The 18,629-nt window shown below is 41.4% G+C and overlaps 1 protein-coding gene across 7 annotated transcripts in view; it reads left to right on the top strand.

Moving 5' to 3' along the window:
• The window catches only part of LOC126872487 (neo-calmodulin-like), an 83,291-nt gene that overhangs the window by 32,531 nt on the left and 32,131 nt on the right, over nucleotides 1-18,629 (top strand). For 3 of the 7 annotated variants that reach the window (XM_050632509.1, XM_050632508.1, XM_050632511.1), the window contains exon 2: nucleotides 14,024-15,042. The exons of the other annotated variants lie outside the window; for them this stretch is intronic. In XM_050632509.1, the coding sequence (XP_050488466.1) occupies nucleotides 14,956-15,042 (87 nt within the window). In that variant the 5' untranslated portion in view covers nucleotides 14,024-14,955. The remainder of the gene's footprint in view (nucleotides 1-14,023; nucleotides 15,043-18,629) is intronic. 7 annotated transcript variants of the gene reach the window in all.

Below are 18,629 nucleotides of genomic sequence, written 5' to 3'. Positions count from 1 at the left end.
CTATTAATAATTCGGGTAATAACGAAAACGCTCTTTTAAAGGTGTGCGATGTTTCATTAGACGATTGTTTTCGTTTTCGTGTCGTATACGCATTCGATTAATTTTTCAAAGTGAAACGCGATGACAAACGCTTTTCTCGCCGCTGTCCGTTGGCCAATTGAATTAGACGTATGCATGATGTCTCACGCAAGGTCAACTTGTTTCTTTCACGAGATTAAATAACACGATTAAATATGACCACGTGCATTGCAATCAGAGACAAAGACGAGCTTCCTGTACGCCTCCCAATACGTAGACTGTCGATCGAAGAAAGGCTTAACCTGTTAACCGGCTCGTTTCTTAACCAGAAACGTTTCTAATATTAAATCGAAGCGCATTAATTTCAGTTAAATTGATTTTAATTTCCGCACATGGAAATATAATATGATCTATCTTTGGCAAATATTAGATTGGTAAATAAAGAAATTAAGAGACTCGTAAGAAAAGCAAGCCTTGTCAATTATTTGTCATTTTTAGGTAATAACGCATTCCAGTAGTGAAAACCTAAAACTCGCTAGGCGTAGTATTGTTACGAGCTCTTCGATCACTGTGCCTGAGAAACCGGCAATCTGAATAACGAGTTTGCCCGGTTAACAGGTAAAATTCTTTTACAGCAAACTTCGCTTTGTTACCGGGATTTGCATTTCATTGGTTTCCTAAAATAAATGAAAAGTACGAAACGAAGCAGTCCTTGCTACTTTCCTTTAATGTAGAAACGATTTCATCCACATGATAAAAAAAATATCGGAATTGGACGGGTAGAACCAGCTGTTAGTGCTTTTATTATAGTTTCCGCTTAACGTAGAAACGATTTTAACCACTATAGAAAAGATCAAAGTTAGACAGATTCGCTTCTATCCTACTCCCGAAATCCACGTTTCCTACGTTTCTTTCGAACCTTACGGTACTTTATATAAATCGATACGATCGATCGTCGAGGTTAACGTTGCCGTAAAGTCCAGTCCAATGACTGGACCATTTCTGTACCGGTGTTTCCGATCGAAAGGTACATTTCGAAAGCCTGAGAAACGGAATACCTAGCAGGATCACTCGATAACGAGGGATCTCGTGCTGCCTGTCTCGTTTCGCGGAATAATAGTGGCCAACTATTATTCAGTCGCCTGGCCCGGGCGCTTAAACATTCCGCACGTTCACCATTTTACGTTGCACAGGCGATCGACTCGGCGCGTTCAATCACAGTAGTGGATTCGAACGAGCGCCAGAGCTCGCTCTTTGTTAATGCTGATTTGTTGCCAGTGCTGTATCAAAGTGTTTCGAAGATCGGCTCTTGAAAAAGCTGAATGAAAAACACGTTCGCGTGCATTTAACGCGGAACGTTATGAATCCGGACGCGCGACAGGTGTAATCAGAGGGATACAGGCATCCCTGCGAACGAACGATAAAACCACGTCCGCGCAAGATTGATAGTGTTCCGATTGAAATTTTCGCCTTGGTATCCGCGACGCTCGTTCACAAGCGAGCGACGGAAGTATGCATTTGCAGAATTGAATTCCGACGTTGGAAACTTTTTGGCTGTTCTATCGCATAATATTCTGTCATTTACGGGCAGCTCGTGGCCGTAGGATTTAGTGACCACGAAAGACGGTTTATACAACCGCAGATTTTTCATCGATGATTTTTAATAATAGTATTCTTGTATTATACACAGTTGCAACGGCGCGTCGATTTCGTCAAAGTGTGACGAATTAATAATTCACAGTAAAGGTTGAATCTGGAATGTGGCATGTCATGATTAAATTCTCTATAATCCAGATAACTGTTCATATTTCATAAAATATTACTAATTTACGGATAAATCGAATTGATATGATTTCATTGCTCGTGATCATCGTAATTACCTATAATAGGATATTACGGTGTGATTAAATCGTGTTCGTCCCTATCTTTAGATTTCTTAATTTCTGAATTAGAAATGGAATCAGAATTATGATCAGATTAATGTTCTTCAGATTAGATAAAATATTTTTCTAAGTTTTTCGAAATATAGAAAAATGTCAATACAATTAATAATAAACTAAATGGTAGGTTTACGAAGTGATACATATAATAGGCAGTAAAATCTATTATTCTTAGGTTTCTAAATCGTTAATTTATGATATCTATGAAAAATATGACTTTCTACTTGTTCGAATGTTTTCGTGAGCTGCTTTAGATAACATGTAATATCGACGAATTACGAAATCACGTAACAAGGTTATGTTAAAACGTGCACGCCGAATAGAACAGTGCAGAGCGAAGAAATATTACATTGTCATTTCGCTCGGCGAATCGATAACCAGGTTATGGAAGCCCGTAAACCTATAAAACGACTTTGGGTGTTAGCTTATCTTATCGCGTCGCGTTCCTTCCGTCATTTTCTTCAAATTTCCACGCACAGAGAAAGATGCTAATCGTCTGACGCATTTTCCATTTCGAGGAACCACACGACGAAAGTGAACCAGTCACTGATCAAACCTGTTGCCCATTCGCTCAAATTACTGCAATTAATATCCGTATTGCGTGTCGAACGTTGTTAAAGCTCGCGCGCCTCCAATAATTTTCCTCAATTTACCAATTATGCCTATTTCTAAATTGACGCCTTAAATAGCAACTACCAGTAGCAACGAAATCGCGAGAGTAATTCCTCGTGTCATGTGCGAAAGATCCACTTTCTAAACGATCACGGCTATTAATTTTGTCACGACGAAAGGGAAACGCACAGTGCCTTCGGAACAACCGCGAAGAAATTGCGGTTGCAGGACTCTAATTATTCGGCAATATGATCGAGCAGATAGATAAGCATCTAGATAGTAACGTGTCGACGCGAAAAACGTATACGATGGTCATTGATCGCGTTTTGAGGTAATCGACCTTAACGTAAAACATAGGAAATGTAGGTTGACGTATGAACAAATTCTATCTTCTATGTTATCAGCTTATTTTTTCATGTAAAAATACCCCTTGGTCTATTATATAGTTATCGAGATACTTTGTATATCGATTTAGTCGAACTGTAATAGTCGCGTGAGTGGCAAGGGTTGATCTTCTTTTGCCAACGGTTATCATTTTCGAAGGTCTAAGTGATTCACGATAGCAAATTATTTTTAGAAACTTCTGACAGACAGGCTACGTAGTTATTATTTCTCGTCAACACAGGGTTGGTGTAGATCGGTCACAGGGAGAAGAGATTTCAGGGCTTATTGTTCGCCAAGTCGTTGCACCCTCGATAACATTCCTCCATTTTCAACGATGATCTTGGTCGAAGGGAATTATTGACGAGGAGAGAAACGACGAGAAAAGTTTTTAACGTTTAAATCCGTGCAGCCTGTTGGTGTATTTCTAAAAAAAACGTTTGGTTTCTAGGTATTTAAGCCACGAAACGAGCCTAATAAGATCGCAGGGACTTAAGCGACTCATGCTCCGTTCAATTACACGCGAGCGTTGTTCACGCGAGACCATGAAACATAGTCGTGAAACGAAACTCTGACAAATGATATTTGCGTAAAGCTGTTACGCCGACGGCTCGCAAATTCTCGCAGAAATATTCCGCTTGCTTGACAAATGTCGTTGATATTTCAGTCAACTGTCTGAAAGACGGTCTCACGCGACATCAAGCCATATAACTTGAAAATCTGAAGAACTCTCGCTCTCGAAGAAGGAACTTATGGCTCGATATAGTGGCTACGATGAACGGAAGAAGAATTTTCTCATTTTTTCACGATTACGTTAAAGATAAAGTAATATTGCTTGCATGATACGCAAGATTGATTACTCTATGCAAGGACCACGATTAGATTAATTCAAACAATCCGATCTTATTCTAAGTTATAGTATCTTGATGATTTTCGTGTTAATCGTAACGTTCTAAAATTAAGGTAATCTCGTTTAATATATCGGAAAGCAGGGAGCTAATAATATCCTTCCTCCTTCTAAGGATCCTAAGCATCCTTCTAAGATTTCATGGCGTCTTGATAAACCAACGAACGAAACGCGATGTTCTTTATAAGAGGTTCTCGAGATCACGTTCGGAGAAAATAGAAGTGGCGACGAATACGTCGATATTCCCGAGAGCTTGGTATGCGATTTGAAAGGATTTTTTTCGTTATTCCCAGAGGAGAGCGCGAAGGTTGTCAGGTGGCGATAAACGAGCGACCGACCTCGGTGAAATTTCAAGCGATCTTGCTTTTGGGCGGATATCGCTCGCCGAAAGAGACCGACTCGCGTGAAATAGGCTCGGTTTATTCAGATAATCAACGACAATCGTGTTTCCTCGCGATGTATCTCCTTGTCGTTTACCCCTTCGTTTCCTGCCCGGTTTTCCGTTCGTTGTCTGCACCGTCTTCGCCGGTCGGACCCCTGACCGCTTGTCCCACGTCTCTTCCGTATTTCGTGGCGCACGAAAACTCTCTCGACCATTCAGTCACGCGACCAACAACTCGGATTTTTCATCTAATCGAAACCCATACGATCGCTACGATTGCGCCGAGGACAATTCGAAAAGCTAGGGTCGTTTTCACGTAAAATATAAAACATTAGTCAAGTTATATCGACGTAAAAACTAAACTGATATTATTCGTTTCTACTATTTTCTATAGACACATAGTTTCGAATCTATCGGGTTGTTCCATTCGTCGATCATTTCACGTTGAAATACTTCTGTTCAACCGCCGAAAGACACGAAGATCCGAAAATTAACGCATTCTCCCAGGATGTTTCCGAATGATTAGACTGTCTCGTCAAGCTTTCCAGTTCTTTACTTAGTAAATGGGTGAACGCTTTTCCAGAGCTGCTGTTTCCGTGTTGCGACCCTTTCCATTACGTTCCAGTCGATTACAGAGTCTCTTTCCGTAACAGAGATAGCCATACAGTTGCACTTGGCCATCGTTCAACTGCCTCTCCTCTTCGACGAGCAATTTCTCCCAGAAGCATTACGCCGTTGCTCTGCTAGAGATGCGCCTATCGTTAATTGGCGCAATTATTTCGATTATTTTCTCAACGAGCAAACCCTCCAACCTACCATTCGTACTTTTCGTCATTAGCTTCCACCGCGACAGACATTACAAAATTACTTGGCCGACAATCCCAGCCTTACCTTCAGGCTGACGATCGAACGGATCCCTTCTCATTATCGTGATTACTCTCGAATGCCCATTCAATCCGTAATCTGTTGCTCGCTGGCACTTAAACCGTCGAACGATTTTCCCGAGGAATTTCCCTCGCGGACCAGGCCTTTGACGAACGAAAGCAGAACGAAGGCAGAACGATGGCGGAACAAAGGCGTGCGAAAACACGCGTCCGCTCGAGCGTGCACAGATAAATAGTGAATGACAGAAACGTTTTGCGGGGTGCCCTGCCCTTCCGCAGTTCGATATCGTAAGTAGGACGTGAACCTGGACGGTAGCGTGCGCACGCGTACGCACGTGCACGATTTCGGCACGTAAACCCGGCTGGGTAAATATTCCGGAGCGGGCGACCGTTCGCGAGATTCCTCCTGGCCGACACCGGCCTGACACGTCGAAGACGTTGCCCCAAATTCGAGCCGTCACTCTTTCGTCCTGGATATGCCAACCTTCCAAGAGAGGAACCTTGTCCTGATCTACGTGAAAGTCTAGAAGTATTTAGTCATCAGGGATCTCTTACACAACTGACTTCTTGCTGAAGTTTTGGAAGATACGCGTGAATAATTATTAGCACTATTAATGGATCATTATATGGGATTAGTAGAAGGTTGATAATAATCGAAGAAATGAAATTTTAGAAGTCAATTTTACAAATTATCTATTATTCGATTATCCTAGTTGGCGTAGAATCGTAAAATTATGGAAGAGAATTGTATAATTATTATATCAATAAATAATTATATTTTGTGGCTTGTTAGTTCATTAATAATATATTAGTAAATTATCAAGTTACGCACAATACTAGTAAATTAACAAATTATGAGTTATACGTTATAGAATTACCTTTCACAATTTTACAGATGGAATTTATCAATTGCTACGAATTTGTAAAATTTATATATATATATAATTACATTTAAATCATTACTGTATTTGGTACGTAGTAAAAAAGGGTTTATTAGCAGTGATGATTTCATCGTAGAAATATATGCGTGCTTCTTTCAACTGTATTTTATATATTCCCAATAATTTGGAAGTGTCGAAATACTCATACACGATAGCGTAGCTGGATTAAAAATCGAGAGGCTATTAGGCTACATAAGGCGCCTGAAAGAGGGCAAACAATCGAGGCCCACGCTTTGTCTAAATATCACCGAATACTCAAATCGTGCTAATGTAGGAGAACCTTTACCTCTTTGTATCTAAATTTTCGGCTATGTTAGCGCTTTTGTTCTTAGGTTATTTGATTAAAATTTCAAAGGATCATCAAGTACCACTTTGCAATTCAGCTGGTTAATTGCCTCCTCTGCGAAACGCAGGACTACGTGCAGGCGTTTGGAGAAGTTAAACGTAACTTTGATAGTTGAACGTAGCTTTTGATAGCTTAGCAATCTCCGATACATCGCGAAACGTGTCATTCTTCCATTGCACGAGAAGATACAAATAGCAAGAAATTTGATCTCAGCAAGCTTATACGTGGCAACAGGTATGCACTGTCTTCGAGCGTGTTACTTTTAATACACTCGCGAGCAAATTGTTTCTTCATGTTCGATCGCAATCTTCGAGACATATACAATTTTCCTTGACGTGACGTCAAGGGTTCTGGCTCTGGTGTTTTTTTACTCGTGGAACAAGCGCTGTTCATCCCCTTCAAGGTGAACGAGGATTTCATTTACATCGTACATTGATACGTAGCGCGGAAATTCTACGTCTGTGGCCTGGCGTCGAGTCTGGCGACGATCCAGTGTCGTAAGCATCGTTACGTTTCTTCAGTCTGTTCCACGCTGACGATTCCCATAAATCAACTGTCTCATACCACAAATATATATATATTATACAAGCCTTGAACAATGATGAAACAACGATTGCAACTCTGGTTGAATCTTGGCCGAAATAACGGAGCGTCATACAACTTCGGAAGTAACGTTTAAAAGATACAACGAGTGATGTTTTTCGCGTTCATCCCGATGGGAAATAATCGGGGTATCGTAAATCACGGCGGTCGAGCTATGGAAATGCAAAACGATATCGCACAGTGGTGTATCGATTACGCAACGGAAAGCAGTCTTTGCCGTTTCGGAGCCGTTAATCCTCCATCCTCGGCGTAATATTCACAGCGATTCGAAACGGCTGCTATTTTCACAGTCACGGCAGCCTGTGTGAAAAGTTCTCCCCGGAAAAAGGGATTTAGCGTGCGCGCACCACGCTGTTGGTTGCGAAGTGCCGGGGGCGGCTTACAAAAAATGCGAGCCCAGACGCGAAAAAGCAGCGAAATTCTTGCCTCCGCCATTCAGACCGGGATTACCAGATTTTTTTTTTTTATTAGAAGGACGATCCCTTTTATGGGTAGCCGGTTGGTACAGCTTTTACCGGATGTTCCCTTGTCGGATCTGGTCTAGTGAAAAACATGACGTCAGATGAGAATCCGACGTATTAATTCCGCTTGATTTTGGTTTAACACCCGCATAATTGAGACGTTAATCGAACCAGAAAATAGACTGATGCCTATATAGGGTGTTTTAAAAATTTGGGATCGAACCTCAGGAAGATATACCTAGTATCGATCGAAATAAATAAAAACGTTTCAATAAACGTTCAAGTATGATTAGCTTCGGAATTGCGAAACGTTTTCATCGATACGGTATTAACTAGCTCCGTTTACAGTACTTTATATTCGTTTCAACATACGTTCCGCCGCGTTTCCTCGCAGAACCATTATTTAAATAATGTAAAAGTGACAAATAACTGGCGAATAACTCAATACATGTACACGAACGCTACAACCCCAAAGTGATAAACTATATATTCTTCTATCGTTGTTATTAAGCGATATCAAAGTACGATTACATAATTAATTATTACATAATTAATCTAACGGCGAAAAGTTGTAATATGTCGTTGCAAGCTCACAGTTGAAAACGTCATGCAACTTTAAAACTCGTTAACATTCGTACCCGTGTTAATTAAGATCCTTTTGCTTGTTTCGATGTGTACTACATGTTCTTCTCGAGGTTTGAGCCCAACTTTCTCAAACATCTCGTAGATATTCTCGTAAGATGTTATTTCGCGGAAGATACGATGGATCAAGGAATAACGATTGAACAAAGGGACGAAGAGCGTGAAGACGAAACGTGGAAGGTGGCAGATTGAAGAGGCTGCAGGATAAAGGACGGAGGATGCAGAACGGAGGATGGAAAACAGAGGTCGGAGGACGTAGAGGGTGGAGGTGGGCGCAGCATGGGAGTGATCAATACTACCTCCACACCAACTTCCCACGGGAGTAACAAAGATGGACCGGGACGCACGAAAGATAGGATTTCGGGAAAGGATTCTCTCCAGTGACCGTTTTCCGCGTAAGTCGATTCCGAACTGCGAAAGCTTAATGAAAGCGCTACAGATTGATAATTCGAGCAATGTTAATGGAAGTTTCGCCATCCTTGGCTTCCGATAACCAACCCTGCGTTTAGACGCTCTAACGAACTCCAACTACGTGACCCCATCGATGCCCCGAAGCTCTGACAGATAATCTTCACTATGCACGTTATGAAACGCTGAGCGTACCGCAACTTTGTCTATACGATTTATACTCTTTCGTATTTATTAAGATAGCCAATGTCGTTGATCGCGTTTGGCCAATATCAATCCTTTGCATTCGGGATTTTAGCTCTGCAGACAGGATTTTTCCAACGTTATAAATGGCAGTGTTATAAACGTATATTACAAAATTACTAACCACGAAATCTGTATTCGAAGATATTTCCGTTTTCTGAAGAATATTTTCCCATGATTATTTTATTCTACGATTACGATTATAGAAAGAGAACAAACATCAAATTATACATGAAGCAATTCAACCTTGATTTCCTCGATAAGAAATTCATGGGACGTTTTATGCTAGGAAATAATTAATCAATTTTGAATGTGCCCACGGATGAATTTTTCCCGGATATTCGATAAATCCTCCCTTGTAAATCCTGCTTTTAATTAGAAAGTTAATGGGAGGGAATTCTACAACGTTTCTCGTTCCCGGTAAAGAATTAATATCGGTTTATAGTACTGGAAACTCGTACGTGGATGCTTAAGCGGAAGATAGCTGCGCACAGAATACCGAGAATACGGCCTACATCCGCACAATTTCTAGGAAGATGGATTGGATGAAACGTTAAGCCATCTCGTACGGGTGTAGCTCGTCTGCAGCGAAAAATCTATTGCAACGACGAGTCCCGGCGGGAGACGAAGCCAAGAATCGCAGTAACGAGGAATTTTAATCACCGGTACATCACAGCGGAAGGTGAAGACCCGTGTCCTGCAATTTGATTCGCTGGTGGCAGCGGGTCTGGCGGATCGAAGCCAGGGACACGGCGTGGCCATTGGGCTACGCAGAGATCTAGAATGATAAAGCGAGTTAAAAAGGAAGGACAGAGTGGACGTGTATCCAGAACGATGTAGCCGCGATCCGTTCGGTCGTGCGTGACTAGGGGCTGTTAACCTAAACAACGAGCCACGCCACCGATAGCCTAGTGACTCCATTTCTCTGCATACCAGCAACGTGCATACACACTTGCTGTTTCATCGCCAGACATACGGACGCCTGAAAAACAAACTGAAACATCCATCGAACATCGGGTTCGATTCTATTTTTACAACGATAGGTTTATAACTGCTGGTGCAGGTTAATGGGCACGACAATTTGCGATGTAAACGCGACGTAGAAAGGATGGTAACGTCCGCTACCGTTTATCCGATGTCACGCCCTTCCGATCTCGGTCACCATTCACGTTACTAGCAGGATAGACTATCGCGCTCTCCTATTTTATAGATGATCCTCTTACTGGTTAATTTAAAAGCGTTGCAATAGGATGATATCGCGAGAGTCAAAGTACGGTATATTAGAAATTAGAACAACCACCGTGCTGTGTGCACGTTTCGTGTACTTTCATAAATTTCGTATGTGCAACCTGCGCGTCTCCGTAGTATTAAGCTTTAGATAGAAATTAGCAAGGACTCTTTGGAAGAGCTGTTGAAAATTAATTAGTTAATTAATTAATACCAGTATAGAGATCGTTATAGTTGCCTGATGGAATTATCAGCATTGTCTTTGACTTAACTGAAAGGATCATTGTCTGTACTTTCCTTTCGATTTCTTCGCGAATTGTCAGTCTTATTTAACGCGACGCTCGGTCTCGAATGCACGCGAACAACGCGACACTGACAGACGTTAATCCAGTTTCCGTGGCTTCTCGTCCGATTGACATTGCATCAGTAGTCGTTTAATCGAGTTTTAAGCTTCCGCCGGAGGCGAAGCCGGAACGTCAGCCACGACACACAAGCCTGAAACGAGCGGCTCGTGACAGGAGTAGCAACTAATTGTAAATTCAGTCTGTATCGTTCGGACGAGATAACACGGCAATACGTTCTCATTAGAAGCACATTGAGGTATCGCGAAACACGTTGATTTCTCACTGTGTTCGTTTTTACCCCTCAGGACACACTGTCGAAACTTTTCGAATGATAAATCAAAAGCCTCGCGATAGGAGATGCGGGGACGTCGATCACGTTTATCGGCGTTCGCGTAAACAACATTGAACCGTCTTCTTTTACAAAGAAATATATCGTTGTTTTATTTTGCGTGAAGTAGGCCAGATTGTTAGATTAATCTTTCCTCGTGGACGTGTCGTTCGTTCAAAATCGACATAATTTTTCGTTCGTTGAAAACGAGACTTCCATTCGAGATGCGCATAATCTTCGGAATTGCTGGAAGATCCCTGTGCATCGAGAGTTCGTTATCGACGATTCGATTTCGCGGCTGGTCGCTCGCATTTATCGTATCGGTTCCCTCATTTTGGCTGTCGAATTTTTCGTGGACGTCATCGAACGGAATGACCCGGATACGATCTAGTTAGGAGGGGAGCAAAAATCGGCAATGGATCGGAAGGAATTGTTGGCGAGATACGTCCGATACGTTTCCAGGAGACGTAAAAGGATGAAATCCGTTGTTTTGATTTCGAGAGGAAAATGACTCTCGTCCAGGTCGATACACGCATCCGATTAAAATCGTTCGCTTCCCCGAGAACCTGTTAGCCCTGGACAAGCAGAAATTGCAATTTTTCACTGAAACTGATCCTCGAGAAATCTCATTGGAGTTTCAATGGGCTGCTCTTATCGACGTTATTACTCTGTCGTTCGAACTATCGTTACCATCTGCCGTTTCATCGGGGGAAATCGAATCTCTTTCTTCTCCACGATAAACTTCGTCGAAACTAAAAAAAAAAAAAAAAAAAACGAGAAAACTTGCTGGAAAAAATAACGCGGAAGAAAATGATGGGAATATTCCTGAATGTTCTCTTTTTTTTTTAATCACTGGAAGAACGATTCGTCTGTTTGAAATACAGCCGAAATTTTCTTTTTATAGAAGGTGGAAGCATATTTTTTTTGTGAAACATGTCGTACACGTTGTCGATATTGATGTGTCATACAGGACAGAAATCGGATCAGATACGATTCGCGGAAACACGTTCGCGCGTGTCTGATTTTAGATTACAATGGCCCAATCGATAAAGGATATAATTTATTTAACCGTTACACGTGCACCGAGTAACCGTGACTACGAATTAAACGAACATTGTATACGCGATCTCGACAAAATTCGTTGCAGTTATTTCGCTCGGAATATTCTATAGAAAATTCGATAGGTTCTGTGCAGCTGGGTTTGCACGCGGAATCGATTAAGTAGATTCAGACGTACGTTGCACGGCCACACCTCGAAAGGTAATCTGTAACAGCACACCGTTGGATAGCACTTTTTAACGGGACTTTTTACGTTATTCCTCAGGTACTATATCATCTCGTTATAATCGTAAGAGGTCGTACTTTGAGCTTTCTGCTTTCTTATCTTGACGCCATTCAATTCTGTCCTCGTCATTAGCTGATGTATTACCGTACGTACTTTTTAAAACGTTTTTCGCTTCGCGCCAATATCGCATCTCGTTATTTAACGTAACGCGAAACGTTGTTTGAGAAATCTTCTGCAATAAGTGATCATCAAGGAATACGTATATATAATAGATCACGAAAGTACTTGAACGTTTCTAAAAACGCTTTTACGGATACATGGAATTTCATGGAAATTAATTCCAAGTGGAACGATATCGAGCGCCGAATTTTCAAGGTAAAATGATTTACCATCGGTGGGCCCTGCTTTAGGCACGAATAACGCGACCCGTTGCATCGATTTAAACTTGCTCCATTTTCGTGGCATGTTTTGCTCGAGATGTGAATTTATTGTGGAATTTTCATCTCGTTAGAGCAAAACGCAAATTACGCGAACCGGACGATTTAAACGCGATGCCTCGGAATCGTGGAACAGGAGTCATGTATCACTCGTAGAATCCCGGAGACGAAGAAGTATTCGCTGTCCATCAGGGAACGGTCGGAAGACACGCGTCACGAGAAGAAATACGAGAGCAATTTTTGGCCTTATCCTGTCGTCGACAAATTTAGGCAAACCTATAATTAAAATACCATGTTTCGTACCTTTACATTCTTGGGACTTATTCAGAGAATTTCTAAATCACTTAATCGGTATCGTCTGTGCTTAAATTTCTTCTCGCCTATATCCGCTATGTTTCTCTTACTTTGGCTATTTAGATATTTCTAGCACTCGTGTTATTTTAATTTTTCCATTGCAGTTGTTCTTATTAATACCAAACTTCGAGCCAGATCTTAAGAAAACTTCTCCAAGTTGTGCATTTAATTTGTATGAAAAGATTTCAATAGGAGTTAGGTTAGAGAATTACGAAAGTTCGAAGAATAATTATAAAAGTATGATTTTTAATTCATCGCGTGCCTCTCGTTAGCCTTACAAATGAATTTAAATGAAAAAACCACTATGTATTCTGATACTTACGAGCAGAAGTGTACGGATTTTTCTAGCGAGTTTTCCTCTGTAAATAACTGGATAAATTATACGCAGTGTAATGCCCCGCCATTATCATGCAAAGGAAAATATTTTATACTCTTACGACGAGTGGGCTTTTGGTATGAGCCGAATTTTTTTTACGGCAAAAGGGTCGAAAGCGCGCGCAAGATTTACGCAAGTGGCTGACGCTACGTTTTTCCACGGAATCTTTATGCTCGTGTAAAACGCGGAAGCATACGGTGTGAAAAGGTTTCGTTCGAGCTCTCCTCGATTTCCTTTTTTTTGCCTTTCACGTTCCCCTGCGAAATCTATCGAGGCGTTAGGCGAACGAATTTAATTAGAAAAGTTTCGCGGTTCAGGGCAAACGCAAACACGGCCCATTCTACTTTCGTTTCTCGTCATCTCCAATAGGGCTTGTCGACGCCTCTTCAAAAACTCGCTTTGCTGAAGAGTCGAGCCGTTCTTTTTCGTTATATGGTGGTTCGAGCGTTTTGCCTGCAAAAACGAACAACCATGCAGGTGAAGAGATCATCGTTTGTACGTGGTCTGATCAAAAAGCTTTCTGAGCTTTGTGTATGAATCGTTTATCACGAACGTTAATTGCAATTACACTGGGCCACTTTCAATGAAACAGCTAGCTGTTATTATTTCGATATTTTATAATCATTTGTTGATTGTATTTAGTCCTTGAGCCATATCGAGGCTAACGTCCACTGGCAACAAATCAGAGAGAAAGTTAGGTCCTTTTTTAAGACATAATTTCCGGTTATTTTAGACGGGCGACCGCGCGAAAATAGCCCGACGAAATGACCGACAAGATGATGGCGGGTGTTTAATTATTCAAACGGGCAGGCTGTGCACCTCGTTACTTGGGTTTGAAAACATCGTTCGAGGATCGATCGAGACACGTAGGCGAGTCGTCCGCAACGAACCTGTTTCTTTTCAGATCCATGGCCATAATTATAGCAACTAATGACAGATCGATCGAGCCATGAGGACGCATCAGTTGCGGCTCGTGTCGCCTGGTATGTAGTCGTTTAGAGGAGAATAATACGCGCAAGAAGAAAAGGAAACAGAAGAAGAAAGAAGTGGAAGATAGAGATAGCGTAACGTTGCGTATATTTATCGAAGAAACGTCGCGTGTATTTATCGAAGAAACGTCGTGTACGAAGAATCCACCGGAAATAACGGTGACATCGCGACAGGCAAATGTCCTCGTCGAGCTTCCGCGAGAGCCCGTCGACGAGCTACTCACGAGAAGCGACAGGAAACAGAGACACCGACGGCGACGCCAGACGTCGCTCCACCGCACGGTCAATTTCACGATAAAACTTCAAAGACGAGGAAGCTGAATCTAGTCAATCCGCGATAACCCCTGGCTGTGTTTATCCTCAAAATCGTAAACGATAGTGTTCAGCGATCTTTTCACCTTCTCGAGACCGGTCGCGTGTGAAACCAGTCGAAGAAAAATCGAAACCGGGCAAGAAGCGAGTAGAATAAGCAAAGGGAAGAATCAACAACAAGGACGCCCGGCCCGAGAAGACGACGTCAATATTAGTTATAGTCTAGTGATATATACGAGGAGAGAAGGGAAGGAGAGTCATGTAGATATCGCGTAGTACAAACGTAGCAAATTTCAATTCACGTATACATATTCATACGTATGTCGTGTCGATTAAATCGTAGTGGTAAATTCTCGTTAATTCAACGATAATCCGTGTGATGAAAAAAAGCAATAAAAATAAAAAGGAAATTTAATTCGTAAGTACGAGGACTGGTGTTCGGCTGTGCATTATCGCGTGTGATCAATCGTTGAGCACGAGTTTCGTGTTCCTTATTCGAAATTGCTAAAGGGACGGAAGAAAGTGCATCGGCAGAATGGCGTTCGCTGCGGCGAGAATGATCCTGAAAGACAAGCGGCGGAAGGCCAGCAAGGAAGACTTCGCGCCAAGAAATAGGAGCAAGGTAATATCCACGTGATCCTATCGTTGCAGTTTATCCTTAATTACGTAATTGAAATACATCTGATCAGAGATAAACGTGTGTTCAGGAACTTTGGACGGTAGTATACATATGTACGTAACAAGCTGATGGCACAAGATCGAATCAAATAATCAGAACCTTTTTGTCCAAAGAATCGCAATCGAATCTTTTGCAGTTTGGAAGAGAATAATCAGCGAAATGTAAAGCTTCGGATTTCGCATGTCATATTTCGCACTCGAGCCACATATCGTCCGCATGAATCTCGTCATTGTGTATTACCTGAATACAATTGACGATAGAAAGTAGCGAGAAAGCAAAGCAAACATTGAAAACACAGGGAAAACGTAGCGAACAGTGCGAAAGAATTGCGAGCATAGGGTGCATACCAACGAAGTCGACCGTGTATCAAATTCGCGACGTTTAGTTGAAATGTTTCTCATTTCTCCGAGCTTTTTGCGTCATTCCTGGTGAAACGATACGCGGTTAGAACAGCAAAGAGAAAATATAGGCGAATGAGATAAAACAGTAGACCTCGCGTCGGAGGAAAAATTACAGACGAAGTTAAAAAAAAAAATCTTATCGAACGTTATCGTCTTTGGCACGTAGATGCGGCCAAATGGCGGTCTCCGTCTAACCGTTCAAAGTTCAGCCGCAACCAATGGGCATTGGATAGAGTCAGAACCAAACAGGAGAACGATAAGAAAGTTCATTACGAGGTTGTGTCCTATCGAGGACCGGAAATTAAATCCGCCCTTTGCCGGACGACGAACTTTTCCTAAACCCGTTGTTCAAGTGCTCTTCCCTTCGAATATACTCGACCTTTTTCCGCTTCCTGCTGTCGCCGCTAATTAAGAGCCTATCGACGACTGGCAGCGTTATGCCAATTATTCGTAAGTTTGTCGAAAAATCGGCAGTCGACACGAAACACAAAACGCGATTTCTTCACTGTCCGATCTACAGACAGCTGTGGCTCTTAGTACTCTTAACCCTTGACCGATATCGTTGCAGTAAAGTACTTATTTTTCAAGTGTTTCATTTTCTCGAACTATATCTAAAATGATATATATTTTGATATTAAATAATGTAAATTGTAATTACTTATATGAGCCAAGGATAACAGTTAAGGGTTGAACTTGACGCAGACGAGTGAATTTTCCGTGTTTCAACGGTCCATTGCAATTATATCGTGCGCTGACGATGAAGTACGTTTGTCTATAAAAACCATACAGGAAAGACATGTCGCTAATTTCTTAATTCTCAATTTGTAGACAACTCGGAAGAGTTTAGATCAAAATGCTACTAGTACGAATACTTTTCGTAGCCACCGTGTATTTATATGTAGGTACACGACTGTCACGCATCTGTTAACGGGCATCATTTTGTCACTGCGAGCGCATTGCTTATCTTCCAATAACCGTGCGTGCTCGCACAAGAGGAAAGCCGCTCGTCTGCATCAGGCCTTATCGGAGTTTCTCCGCATGACTTTTTGGTGGATTAGCCAGCGTATCCTCTTGAAAACGCTAAGCCCTAAAGCCTTCAACAACGTGTAAACCAGGCTGGCATATCTCGACGGGGTGGCGTCTTCCATTTTATCTCGTTTATGTCTCGTTTACGTTACTAGGTCGTTTTGCTCGCCGTAACTTACTGTCGTTCGTGTTATCGGCTTGTAGAAACTCTATATGCGCGCTATACATACGTATTTTCCCACTGTCGGGATCCCACGCGTCTATTTTCAAAGAAGCAACGCGAACGAATTATCGAGCGGCTCGCATAGAAGCGAACGTAAAATGAGACGTCGTTAATAATTCAATTATTTAACAACGTTGCCGGCGATACATTTATTCGCAGCAGCTCGTGTCGGACACGGCACGTAGCACGCGCCACAAATTATTCCCTAGTTGCGTAATTGTTTTGCAAATTTTCGCTCGGCTCATCCGTGAAAATATTCCGCGTGTCCATCGCTGACTCCCACGGCGAATATCCAATTATCGAACATTTACGGCTGACTGGAATTCTAATGATCTATGGACTTCGGTGGGCTATGATTGTTGAACAACTCCGAGCTGTCTCGAAGTTAAACGAGTTTCTCGTATGAGCTTCTCGTGAATAATTAAGAATAATTAACACTTTCACGTCCGGTTGCACCAACGTGTTGTCAAATGCAGACCGAATGGTAATGTCCGGTGACACTACGTTGATATCACGCGCAAGTCGCTCGTTACGTAAAGTATACTTGAAATTTTTTACTAAGCGAACATCGGCTACTGATTGAAGTTATCAGTAGATTTACGCGAAAAGCAGAGTGTTAAGAAATCTTTGCAACGGATACACTGAAAATGTCGTTTACGAGAATAACGAATATAGTGTGCATCACAGTAACAAAGTAGCCCAAGACATTTTGTTCCAGCACCAAATGAATACTATTAGAAATCGATAGTATCGTGGGTCGGTTTTTTTCACGTTTGCTCACTTTTTAATAAAACTTCAAACGGCACGTGTATATAAAGTTATTCTTTTATTTATTTATTTTCTTAATTAAAATGTATCGACGAAGTTTAATAAAAGACTAATAAAACTCGGCACATGTCAAAATGCTTCTCGACCGTACGATTCGACATGACGTTATTAATCAGCGCATTTCAATTTTCCGATAATTAAGCGAATATTAATTACGTGATGTTCGTAAGATCTAGTCAGGTTGAATCTTAAAGCGTTCAATGTCAATCGTCTCTACTTACCAGACGAATAACCATCACGCACGACCCTTTCTATCAGAACTTTAATTGGAACAACTTTAAAAAAGATTTGAGTAATTGCTCTTTGATCGGTCACACTCGTCGAATATAACTCGTGCTCGAGAACGAGTTCGACTTTGTGCTTTTGAAACTGGCTACGTAATCCGAAATCATTAAAAATTAATCTTGTACAGACCACTCCGATAATTTTATGGATAAATGTGAAATCCTTTTATGAATATTTTAATCGTTACACAATGAACACTGGCACGATTTTTGTCGTGTAAATATTTTCGTGCAGACACGTTTATTACTTTTTAAATTACATTTGTTATTATTCTATGAAACTATATGTACGATTTCATTGTTTTACGAAACTTAGATATTACGTAGAAATAAGAAATCTTTTCAATCTACCCTTCGTCTTATCGCTGTGAAATAAAATATTCGACGTTCGTGACGATAATGATCGAACCTTCGCGAGATAAAAATTAAAACAAACGAATGGTGATGTTTGCGGAATGAGGAAACGAAGAGCGAGAAAGAAGGAAAAATGAAACTACGATTTTCACAGAGTTAATAAGCGTGTAAAGATACGAACGTTAAAATCTCATTCGTCGTTTCGTTACTAGGACAGATGGGGCAGATTAATTGCGTTTCGACGATCCAATTAACTCATTTGACAGGACACTATTTTAAAAAGGTATTCTGAAGGTTTCATATCGAGCAGAAATGCAATCGAGAGCTCTGTAAAACCAGCAAATTAAGTCTTTCACCAGTCGCGCGTACCGCCTCGTTACCTTTGACGAACGAAACCGCTGTCCAATTAAAACG

The sequence above is a fragment of the Bombus huntii genome, chromosome 13 (assembly GCF_024542735.1).
Source record: "Bombus huntii isolate Logan2020A chromosome 13, iyBomHunt1.1, whole genome shotgun sequence".
NCBI lineage: Eukaryota > Metazoa > Arthropoda > Insecta > Hymenoptera > Apidae > Bombus > Bombus huntii.
This window is presented reverse-complemented; position numbering and strand designations above follow the sequence as displayed.